Raw genomic sequence first — 12,187 nt, 5'->3', positions numbered from 1 at the left:
TGTGTATTAACATTGACTCAGATTGTATTTTTGTAGATATAATTGGTGTGATTATTGACCCCGACAAGTTCATTACACAATTTAATTCTCGATCGTGAAGGATTAAATATTTTAGTTTGTAATTAAGATGGTGATGGTACTTGTGATTTTTCTATTAATGTTGTTTACAAAGAAGTTTTACAAAATATATAAAAATATGGACTATTAAATTGTACTTGTGTTAACTTTTGTTAATGTTTGATTTTATTTATATTTTGTCTGTGTAATTGACTATTTTTTTATATTATCACATTAATTGTTTATATTTTCATAATGTGTTTGTTTACTATATAAATGTAAATGTGTCTCAATTAAATTTGTTCACAACTTAAAAAATTACGAGAGAAATAAAATGAGTCGTGCAACGCCCGATAAAATGAGTCGTGCAACGCACGGGCGTGATACTAGTTTATTTAAAGTTATAGAAATAATGAACAACTCCATTTTATGTTCAATAATTTAAGCATAAACAAATTTTGGATTTTTAATTTTCTCTGTGTACATAACATTCTCTTGGACCTAAAAATTCACGAAATTTCCGATCTTTACCAAAATTAATTTTCTCCAAGAATTTGATATGCCAAAATTGAAGCCAAGTGAGGATGACATGCAATAGGAGCCACAGCAGCCCAACAACTTGCAACCTCTGTCACTGACTCATCATCAATTGGTCAAGGAAGCAGATCTGGTTGATTGAATGGTGGCTGGTGGTGGTGTTGTGGTACCTGGTTGTGGCGGCAGAAGCGAGTGAGAGAGAACATAGAAAAGCCAAAAACAGCACTTCTGTAGGAGTATAACAATTTGAATAGTAACACTTTTGCGTATATATAAACTTTCTCATTTGTTATAATGAAAATTCTCAAAGCTGATTATTCGAGGCCAAGGCAGCAACAAGTTATCATCAAATTTGAGGGCAGGCTGGAAACTGACCTTCAGCTCCATAATTCAACCCAATTAAATTATAAGTACATGGTAAAGACATAGAGATAGCTTTAATAGCATTCACCACAAATCACTTGGTCTAATTTTGTTTCATAAACTCTACGAGGTAACTGGAAAAATGAGAAAGTCCTACAATCTAACTTTAGATACATGCAGAATGATCTACTCAAATCAAACACCTTCATTTGAAGCTTTCGAACATGATTTTGTTAATTTTGTTAATGCCTATGTCAGATATAGGCTCAATTGGCTGCTCGTCATCATCTACTAAAGGGACACTGCTCAGCATTTCCCTACTAAATTCATCTGCTCAGATTATTAGTTACTATCTTTGATGCTACATGAGAACACATTTTTATCAATCCTTATTGATGATTCTGGACCTGAGAATATCATAAGTACAGTGTAAGAAAAAAACTAGGAAGTAAATTTACCAAACATTATATTTAAGGAGGTAGGAGGAGGAGTTAACATAAAATTCATGCCAATATAAAATGTGACGGCCAGCACAATCGTCACCATCACGTAAGTTGGCACCGCCAAAGCCCAATACCTGAATAAGTTTTCAAGATATCACAAGGCATGTACTGCTATATAGAAGACATTAACCAAGGTAATGTAGCCATAATGTGTTATTCATCAATTCCATTGCTAAACTAATCAATCTGATAGCTTTAAGTTTGTAGAGGAAACTCGATTATGTTTCTAATTCTATTTTTGACATGCACTCTATCTATCATAACTTATTGGGAAACAAAGTATAGAACTTAACAAGACTAGAGGAATTTCGTTCATCTTAGTTGCCTTAAATTTTCCATGATCATTGCAGGAGTAAGCATATTATTGCATTTTAGAGAGAATCCGCAACAAAGGCAAGCAAGCATATGAAAACACGAACCTGCTTGGATAGTAATAGATCCCAATAGAATGCAACCAATGGTCAGGAACATACGCCCACACGATGAATATGACTGTTGCGCGAGTAAAAGGAACCTGTTAGCTGCTATTCTAATTATCTAATCTTCAAGATTCTGCAAGCTCCAACAAACATGAGAAACTACACACGAATATTTATCATATCATCTAGCATCTTCAATCACAGCCCCATATAATCCATCTACATATGTGTACCGCCACAAGCAATCAAGAAAATATATAATCGATCCAATGGCGCTTTATCCTTAAATATGCTTCAATAATATCCAGCATATTAAAACTCTAGTGACAATATACATCATACAGTAATATACAATTCCACAGGTTTTCACAACCCCTAAAAATTAATCACGATAAGCAAAAATTGAGAAAAATGCACAATCAACGTAACAATACTATTCACAGTGGGTGATTATTCGAAAGGAGCAGATGAATTGGACCTGTAAAAACAACAGTGGTGATGGATCCGACGAATCCATAAACCTCAGAGAGTTTGGGGCCGTGCTCGCCGGAGATGCCTAATTCGCCTAATTCGGTCTGGGAGCGGTGATCGGCGTCGGAGAAGGAGACGTTGGCCGCCCGGGTCTTGGAGAAGCTCAGAATCTGTCGTGGGCTATTGACAGAGCAACGCTCTTCCATCCTAATTTCGGTTGCTGTGATAAAAACGTTAAACGTTTAAGCCGACTTTAGTATCACGCAAAGTAGAATCTTCAGAAAGGAAACTTAAAAACATTATAATAAATTATAAAGTATTATTATAATAATGATATCTGGATTACAAAGGTTACAGTTGGTTGCATTGCCATATGCTATACAAATTGGAAGCGCTCCTAAATATAGATCTCCACTTACTTCCCTCTCTTTCTTCCAATTCTTCACAACAATTTGGTGAGTCCCAGATCTTTCTTTTTCTCCTCGATCCGATTTTGGTAAGGGACTGCGTTTAATTTATGATATTGGTGACTGGATTAGACAACGTAGAGATTTGAAGTAAGTTGGATAGAACGAATTTATGTTGATCTTTTCCTCCTGTTTGGTATCTTTTTGACATTCTATTTTGCTTAATTTTGAGCTATCGTATCCTTTTTCTGTTGTGTGGTGAGTAATTTGAGCAATGGCTGGTTTGATCTCACAATCTATTATGCGATTGGTGAAACTCCAGATCGCGGGAAAATGGATAATCCTCATTGTCTATCTTTTTAGTTGCTTGGAAGATTTCCGTGAATTTGTAGTCAATTGAAAGATTGGATCTTTTTTTATTTATTTATTCTGTTGGTGAGACAATTTTCTATTTGATTCTGGACTCCCTTCGGTGAGATATCATCTTCTTCCATACTTTTATGTGCTATTGTTTTAAATTCGGCCTTTTTCTATGTGGATTTGATTCCGAAAGAATGTACTTTGATGCGCAATGCCACTGTTTAAAGGATCCAAACCAAATGCGTATTCCATGCATTCGAGTTTACTTTTGCTTTTTGTCCTTATTGTTTTCATATTTGATGAAAACATATTTGAACCTATATTACTTGTAAGACTGGATTTTTCTATAGCTTTGACCTTCTTCAATCATAAAGATCTTCATATTTGGGCTACATGCTGATAATGTTATCTGAATTTAAGCCTACATGAATTAAGTTTCCTTTTGTGTTTAATGCTAAGTTGTGACCGTGATTAGAAATGCTTGATCTCTCCATTCTCCGTAAAGTATTTTGCTTGTTACAATTTTAGAAAAAGAAAAAAAAGAGAAAGAAAGAGAGAATGAAATTAAAATTTTAGAACATGAAAAATAAGAGAGAGAGAGAGCGACGGAGAGAGTAGGAACCATACTAAATGAAAAACCTATCAAGGGAGTAGTATATATATTTTGAAAACTAAGCATTGAATTCGTTTGTGAAAAGAAATTGGAGAAATAATACATCTTATTATATAAATAGATGATAGGATTTGCAAAGCATTCTAGAATTAATATTTGCAAAGATTAGTAATTGTATTTGAAATCTGACTCTTATAATCTCTAATACCTCATCAACATTATGCTCATGTATGTTAGATATGACTATGTTGTCAAATATAGATACATGACATAACTTGAAAAGAAAGAATTACATACCTTTGTCTTGATTGTAGCCGCCCATGCTTGCAATGTTATCTTCTCTCTATAATGATTGTAGAGTGAAGAGAGAGAGGCCGCTTTTCTTTTCCTTCTCTTTCCTTTTTCTGAAGAGTTGAGAGTGAGAGGCGGCTATTATATTTTTAAGGTTGGTTTTTTTTTTAACTCAACAAGTCACCTATATATAATACAAGTGAAGTTAATAGTTGCTGAAATGAATTGGGCCTTAAATGACCTTAAAATATTGATGACTTATGAAATTAAATAGGCCAAATTTATGAGACATGAATCTGTAATATTTTAAGTCTGGAGTATTATTATTAGATACTATTTTTTATAAATAGAAAATAATTGTTATGTGGAAGGTCTCTCATGATTATGTTTTTTTTGGGAACATGCACAATTTTCCAACAACATGCTTAAGAGGTGAGCACTATAAATACCCCCTTCCACTCACTCCTTCATTCACTCTCACTAAACTCTCTCAACCAAAATCATTCAGCAGAATCATCATCAGAAATAGTTCAGAATCTTTCTTTTTCTTAATTCATCTATTCTCACTTAAAGCACTGCTCATTTATTATTTATGTATTCTTCTATGAATCTGCAGTCTTTATTTTTAAGGTATTTCATTCAGTTTGCCATTTCTGCTTTATCACTATTTTTTTCTGTTATAGTTTCATATTATGTCTAAATGTTACTTATGTTTTTATAAGTTTCCATAACTACTTAGCACAGCACAACACAATGAAGGTAGTTTTCTAACCTGTATTTGTCATTGCTGTGATGCACCTCATCTGTGAAATCTTGAGTGCCATCTCTCATTCATATTCTGGATCACGAAGTTCCTGCAACTAATGAATGAAATTATTTGTTCCTGTTTCTGAACTTAATACACAGTCTTATTCAATTTAAGTGATCTGTTGATTCTCATAAAAAGGCACTGACCTCATTTTAGAATTTGTGTTCATTGATTTGCCTTTTTTGCCACTTCTATTTGCAATCTATTGGGATCATTTCCTGCACAAAATAGGCTGTTGGTTTAAATACTGCATACATTCTTTAAATTAGTCACTGATTTTTGAATATTTCTTTTCAATAGCAGAAAGCATTGTATCTCAAACAATGACAACATTCATTAGTTGCAGGACAATCTTCTACCTAAAGTTACAACACCACCATCAAGGGTTGTTGCATCCGTGTTTATGAATACAATTCTAGAGACAACAATGATAGCACTTGGAAGTAGTATTTCATGATATGCTGGTACGTTTACCAAAACAGAATACATGTAATATAGAAAGTTTAATATAATATATATGTTTCTATTTTCTAATTTTTTGTTTATAGGGCACCAAAATTCAAACTTCTCTTCCAAAGAATGCATGCGAGAAAATTGGTTCACAAATATAGGCTCATAGATATTCCAAGCAAGCATCATTGTATTCAAAATCACATGAATCAGGCAAAGTAAATTATTTGTTTTCAGAATTTGCTTATGCTTTCTACAAACCGTCATATTGAATCATGCAAAGTAAAATATTTGTTTTCAGAATTTGCTTATGCTTTCTACAAAGAGCCATATTGACACCAAAATGACAACATTAACTCAGTTATTAGCAAAGTGTGGCATACATATTAGGTGATTTAATAGTTACCTTGGCTTCACAACATTAATTTTAGTCTTTTTGCACGCAGACACTGCAGAATATGACAGTAAACTTTTTATGTTAATGAAAAAAATATTGAACATACAAATTACAGAGGTGTTGATAAAATTCAGATTATAGTATATTCTCTTTTAAAATATCAATTGCTGTTTATTATTTTAATCAATAGTTAAGAATATTATCTATTTTGGGACCAAACAACAAACTTCTAAAGATCAGTCAAGCATGGTCATATATATTGCAAGCTTGCATGAATGCATTTAAAAGCACATGATTCGTGCAAATTAAATTCTTATTTTTCAGAATTTGATGCATTCTTAAAAACAGATACACCCATATTGACACCAAATCACATTAGCAAAGTATGTCATACCTATTAAGTTACTATTCTAAGGGTAAGTAATTACAAAATTACCTTTAATTCACAGAAACAGATCATAGATATCAACATATGAATAAAATTCTGCAATTTTTTTTTAAATATGCATATCCAAGTGTTTTTAAGACCATAAACCCTTATCTTTTGGCAACTCAAAGGGCATGTTGGAACCTGTGTTGCTTTTGAAATGAACACCTTTTAACAACACAATTTCTTTAAATATATCATTCATCTGTAAAGTAGGAAAGATGAGTTTCTGCTGAATAAAATTCTGCAAAATTTTTTTTGAACATGCATATTCATGTGTTTTTAAGACCAATATGAACCATAAATCCTTATCTTTTGGCAACTCAAAGGTCATGTTGGAACCTGTGTTGCTTTTGAAATGAACACCCTTTAACAACACAATTTCTTTAAATATATCATTCAACTGTAAAGTAGGAAAAATTAAACAGATTTTGTGCTATTGCAATGAAAAAGTTGAAGAGTTCTACAATCATAAAGGGTTGCTCCTATCAGGGTGTATCAACTGATGCTTCAAGTGATTATTATACCTCTGATTTTCTTGCTGAACTGGCTGCTATATCCTTTGATCCTTCTCCTTCTTGCATATTTCATTGTCTTTCACTTTCCTGTCAATTGACAAATGTAAGTACTTTTTTAAGAATCCAGGAATGCATAACAATTTAATCTCCAATAACTTTCAATTTGAAGTAGAAGGTTATGTAATCTTCATTTCACAGCAATATATACAAAAGCCTTATACACAATCTGAAAATACATTAAAATCCTCATTTATTCAATGATTTTGCAAAATTTTGCAACCTAATAGTGATATCCTTTTTTTTCAATTTTCAGAATTATAGATCTGCTTGAATATAGTCTGTTATCAACGTACCAGAATGAAATTGACAAAAATATTAAATCAATGAACTTTGTTTGAGGTAACTTATCTCATCTGGTAGATTAAAACAACTATATCGAAATATTTGTGGTCTGTTTTTCCAATACTTACGATCTATTCTTTGAATCATCGAAAGTCATCCACTCCTTCTCCGATTCTGAAAAAAAAACAATTAATAAAGTCAGAATAGACCTAATCTTCAACGTTTTTGATTGATTAGGAAAATTTGGTTGAAATATACCTGTAATAGAAACCGATTTTGATCTGATTTAGTAGCTTAAGAGAAGGATTCTTGCTGTGGTCTACCGCAACTCTCCGTCGTCTTCGTTGAACCGACGACGGAGGCGTCGTTTAGCAGGCGGCGAAGAAATTTCCGTCGGTTTTTTTCAGTGTCGATTTTGTAGGGTTTGGGGTTGTTTTGGTGGTATTGTAGTTGCAAATCTGGAGATTAGTCTTGGTAAGGAGTCGATAAGGTGTAGTAGTGTCCGATCGGCGGCGATTTAGAGTAGAAGACGCCGTTTCCGGCGGAGGAGATGAGCTAGGGTTTCCAAAATCGGCGCCGACAACTTCTATTCAGAAAAATGCTTATATAGGTTGTATAAAGTATTGTTTTAATCCTTAAGTGTGTGAATTAAAATTAATCTATAGTCTAATTAAATGAATTAATTCCCCACTAATCTGTTGTGTTTGGACTTATACGAATTGGGCATGCATTTTTTAATGTATGGGCCTAATTTATAAATCGTTTTGGGCTTATATATTTTTTCTATTTGGGTATGTTATTTAATGTGTTGGGTCATCTAATTGTGTGTTACTCTTTATTATTATTATTATTATATAATACTTTTGTTTAATATTTATATATAAATATCAAAATTATTTTTGTATTATAATTTTATTAATTTTTTATTTATTAGTTTATAGGTTAATTATAAAGTTTGTTGTATGTATTTTGTTCATAATTCATGTAATTAGTAATATCATTTTTAATGTTATTAAAATTATGTTTGAATTATTTTTTTAATTAAATGAAATTCTTTTTAATGTGTTCGGACATTTAATTTTGTATTATGAATATTTAATAAGTATGTATTTTTTTAATGTGTTGGGACATTTAATTGTGCATAAGGTATATTTATTAAGTTTTAAAAAAATCTTAATTATATTTATTTATTTATGTCTAATGTTGTCACATATAATACCATGATTAAGGGACTATGTGACAATGGTAGGCATACCGATGTTGGAGACTTATTTTATTGAATGAAATGGCCAATTCAACGATATCTTTGGATGTGCATACTTTCACTATATTGATCGATGCATATTGTAAGGAAGGGAAGATGGAAGAGGCTACAAATGTATTGGAAATTATGACGCAACAAAACATTTCTCCCGATGTGGTCATATATAGTACACTTATTGATGGATTTTGTATGAAAGGTGAAATAGATAGAGGAAAACAGTTACTTGATTCCATGGTAGAGATGGGCTTAAAGCCTGACATCGTTAGTTATAGCATCTTATTAAATGGATATTGCAAGAAGGGATGCGTTGATGATGCTTGGCTTCTTTTTCTTGAAATTCCTAGTAAAGGTTTGGTGCCTGATACACATACTTATACCACCATGATACATGGATTATTTAGTAAATATAGATTTGTTGAGGGCTGGAAACTTTTTAAGGATATGGAAGCCCAACAAGTATGTTGTCCTGACTTGCATACTTACACTACATTGTTGGATGTGCTGTGTAAGAATGGGGAGATGGATAAGGCTGTTTCATTGTTGCGCCTGATTGAAGATAAAGGATGTACCCCTAATATTGTAATTTACAACAGCTTATTGAATGGATATTGCAAAAAGGGCAGCGTCGATGAAGCTTGGCTTCTTTTTCTTGATATTCCCAATAAAGGCTTGGTGCGAGATAACTATACTTATACTACCATGATACATGGATTATTTAGTATAAATAAATTTGCCGAGGGCTGGAAACTTTTCGAGGATATGGAAGACCAACAACTGCGTCCTGATTTGCAAACTTACACTACATTGTTGGATGGGCTGTGTAGGAATAGGAGGATTAATGAGGCTGTTTCATTGTTGCGCCTGATTGAAGATAAAGGATTTACCCCTGACGTGTTCATTTACGGTGCTCTCATAAATGGATTATGCAAAATTGGAAAACATGGCATTGCGAGACATCTTTTCAATCAACTTCCGTCAAATGGTGTACAACCTGATGTTCATATATATAATATGATCATTGGTTCATTTTGTCAAGAAGGGTCTTTCGAGGAGGTAAAACGTTTGCTGGTAGAGATGGAGGTCCTAATCGTGTAACATACAATGTCATCATCAGGAGTCTGCTAAAGCAAAATGAGGTTCACAAGGCAGGATTATTCATGGATGAAATGTGTGAAAAGGGATTCTCAGCCGATTCTGCAACTTCTTCGATGCCAAATGTAGATGATTTTTTCCTCAAATTGATGAAGGACCTTGCACCAAAGGAAATTGTATCCTAGTCTTGATCTAGTGGAGGTTAGTGACTTTATTGCCATTCTTTATGGGAGTGATTGGGAGATATGTTACTTGAATATTGATATGACTCTTTAATATCTTCAACCTTTGATGTCACTTGACATCATACAAGCCCTCTTGCAATAAGCTTTGCATCTCAGTTTGTTATTAGGTTGAAACTTAATCTCCACTCTCTGCCCAATTGCATTTTCCTGTGCAACTCTCTTAAATTTGATTAAAATTTAAGAAACTCCATCCCAATCTCCAATTCTTGTTTGTTCATTCTACGTATCTATACTTCATCAGTCTCAGAACATGAAAATAACATATCCGAATCACCATTATCGCTGTCCTACAGAATCTTGGTTAGCAAAATCGACTTCTCCATCAATATTTGTCCTCTCAAAAAACCATCAAAATTATCATCTTGTAAGTCCTACAGTCAGAGTTAATATAAACACCATCTTTGTTGTTCTCACTTTCAGTATCATCATTTTTATTGTCATTATTTTCGATAAGTTGAACATCCATCTCTTTCTCTCCAATGTAGACATGCATAATCCTAGAATCACTAGTATTTCTCTCTTTGAAGTCATTAAAAGCAATTTTTTCAAACTGATTCAAATATAAATGATGGTTTGGTATACAAATATCCCAACATATTTGATGCATAACTGAATTCCACTACTATAAATTCAAAAACTTTTATTTCCATTAATATAATTAAATTAAATTAAATACACACAATAAAATTGAGCCTACAATGCGGCAGTTTCCTGCAAATATAGTTGAAAATTCGGCAGTTAAATGTACGTAATGAAATTTTCCCTCCGTACCCAAAGAATATGCACTTTTGGTTTGGCACGGTTTTAATCCAAAATTGGTAAAATTGAAGAATGAGTCTCACCTCATTAGAGTGAAAAGAGTTTCAAATTGGAAAGTGCATATTCTCGTGGGATGCACTAAAAAACAAAGAGTGCATATCCTTGTGGAACGGAAGAAATATATATTTTTTTAAAAATTTAAGGAAAGTTACAATGTCCCTATCACATGTTCATATAGGTCCAGGCGTTGAGCATCGATAACTTTGATTTTTTTCACAATTGTTACTATTCACAATTGAATTTTCAACAATTTGGCAAATTAATAGGAATATGTATGAATAATTTAAAATAATTACATGGGTCCTGTTATGTTGAGATTTTTTTAGCTTAATTGAGAATTGAGATCTATTTTCAGCCACACATCCACCAGAATTTCGAAATGTCAATAGCATGTATATTATGTCAACTAGTGGGTATTTTTGTCATTTAATTTATAAAATGGCAGAAAATTAAAAGTTGCATTTCAATTAGATTCAAAACACTTCGGCCTTCTCTAAAACTCTATGCAATTCTGCAAGTACTCTTATACAATTCTTCAAATCTTCAAAAATCAATCAAGCATTGTTATTAATCTCCTAATCCTAGACCTACAAAGTCAGTTTTCCACATCTCTAAGTGTTAATAATGAGAATCGAAGAACTAAATACAACAGAATCGGCCGAAACGCCGATGGTCCCCGGAAACACGCATCGGCGGTCAACGTCGGTACAACCAAAAACGGTGAAAAGACTTCTTCAGGTTAAGAAATTGATTCAAATTTTAAGTATATTGCTTCAATTTTAGTGTTATTAAACAAATCTGGATTTGTTTTCTTATGAATTCGATTTCTGCTGATTTTTTTTTGCTGATTCACAATGGAAGAAGCGGATGATGTGGAATCGAACATCGCCGCTGGAAATAAAGAAAAAAACAAGCATCTCCTTCCAGTTAAGGATTTGTTTAAATTTTTAAGTTTATTGACATTTTATACAATAGCTATTGACATAGATAATAAAATACTTGTGTTTTCTATAAACGGTATATACTTGTCATTGACATGATATTGTATATTGTTGACATAGTGTATGCTTGTTTGGATGGATGTTGATATAGTGTATACTTATTAGAATCGCTGTTGGCATAGTTATATTGACATTATGAAATTTAATTATTGATTGTGCTTACTGTATATGGGATATACTTGTTGTTGACATTGATTTATTATATAATTTATCTATTGACATAACTTTAGTACTCCCTCCGTCCCGCTTTAGCAGTCTCATTGACTTTTCTGCACCTGTTTTATAAAAATGATAATAAATAGTTAAAGTGGAGAAATATTAAAGTAAAAAAGAGAATAATATAGAGAAGAGTTTTATCTACATTATTCTCCTTTTTACTTTATTATTTCTCCACTTTAACTATTTATTATCATTTTTACAAAACGAGTGCAGAAAAGTCAATGGGACTGCTAAATGGGGACGGAGGGAGTAATATAATGCACTTGCTGTGAACAGGGGATACTTGCTATTCACAATATCATTGTGTTTAATTGATATTGATTTATTATGCATGATTTTAAATCAAAAAGAGAAATATCTAAGCGAACTAGGTATACTACAATATCTCAGAAAGATTTAAAGATTGTTGACATTAGCAGCAAAAGAAAAATTGACAAGGACACTTGTGTAGATCAAACAAAAAAATCAAAAAAACAAAAGAAAATTGTAGAGGAAATAGGAATAAACAGTGAAGATGAGGATGAAAAACAGAATGAGTGCTGAAAATTTATCTCATAGATTTCTAGTGAAAAGAAAGCCGCAGT

At 32.5% G+C, this 12,187-nt stretch overlaps 1 protein-coding gene and 1 pseudogene across 7 annotated transcripts; one reads left to right on the top strand and one right to left on the bottom strand.

Moving 5' to 3' along the window:
* Positions 1-399: 399 nt before the first annotated feature.
* Positions 400-7,567, bottom strand: LOC125199519 (phosphatidylinositol N-acetylglucosaminyltransferase subunit P-like). Of its 7 annotated transcripts, none has more exons than XM_048097514.1 (10): positions 7,222-7,566; positions 7,092-7,137; positions 6,631-6,708; positions 4,976-5,047; positions 4,794-4,881; positions 4,028-4,205; positions 2,358-2,570; positions 1,880-1,952; positions 1,416-1,534; positions 864-1,287 (listed from the first exon to the last, which is right to left on the bottom strand). In XM_048097514.1, the coding sequence occupies exons 6-10, from the start codon at positions 4,050-4,052 to the stop codon at positions 1,163-1,165; spliced, it is 555 nt and encodes a 184-aa protein (XP_047953471.1). In that variant the 5' UTR covers positions 4,053-4,205; positions 4,794-4,881; positions 4,976-5,047; positions 6,631-6,708; positions 7,092-7,137; positions 7,222-7,566; the 3' UTR covers positions 864-1,162. The 7 variants fall into 7 exon arrangements, with proteins under 7 accessions (XP_047953474.1, XP_047953471.1, XP_047953469.1 ...); XM_048097512.1 differs by having other exon boundaries at positions 4,028-4,134; XM_048097515.1 differs by having other exon boundaries at positions 4,794-4,875.
* Positions 7,568-8,156: 589 nt separating this feature from the next.
* Positions 8,157-9,504, top strand: LOC125199521 (annotated as a pseudogene).
* Positions 9,505-12,187: the final 2,683 nt, after the last annotated feature.

Source organism: Salvia hispanica, unplaced genomic scaffold (genome assembly GCF_023119035.1).
Source record: "Salvia hispanica cultivar TCC Black 2014 unplaced genomic scaffold, UniMelb_Shisp_WGS_1.0 HiC_scaffold_531, whole genome shotgun sequence".
In the NCBI taxonomy this organism is placed as follows: Eukaryota; Viridiplantae; Streptophyta; class Magnoliopsida; order Lamiales; family Lamiaceae; genus Salvia; species Salvia hispanica.
The sequence above is the reverse complement of the archived record's forward strand: the minus strand, read 5'-3'. Positions and strand labels throughout refer to the sequence as shown.

Bases quoted from the DNA above. Each gene is read 5' to 3' on its own strand.
- LOC125199519 (XM_048097510.1), bottom strand. From the start codon at position 4,845: ATGGCACTCAAGATTTCACAGATGAGGTGCATCACAGCAATGACAAAT. The intron at 2,571-4,793 runs GTTAGAAAACTA...TTTTTATCACAG, and splicing joins CACAGCAATGACAAATACAG to CAACCGAAATTAGGATGGAA. The intron at 1,953-2,357 runs GTCCAATTCATC...CTCGCGCAACAG, and splicing joins CACCACTGTTGTTTTTACAG to TCATATTCATCGTGTGGGCG.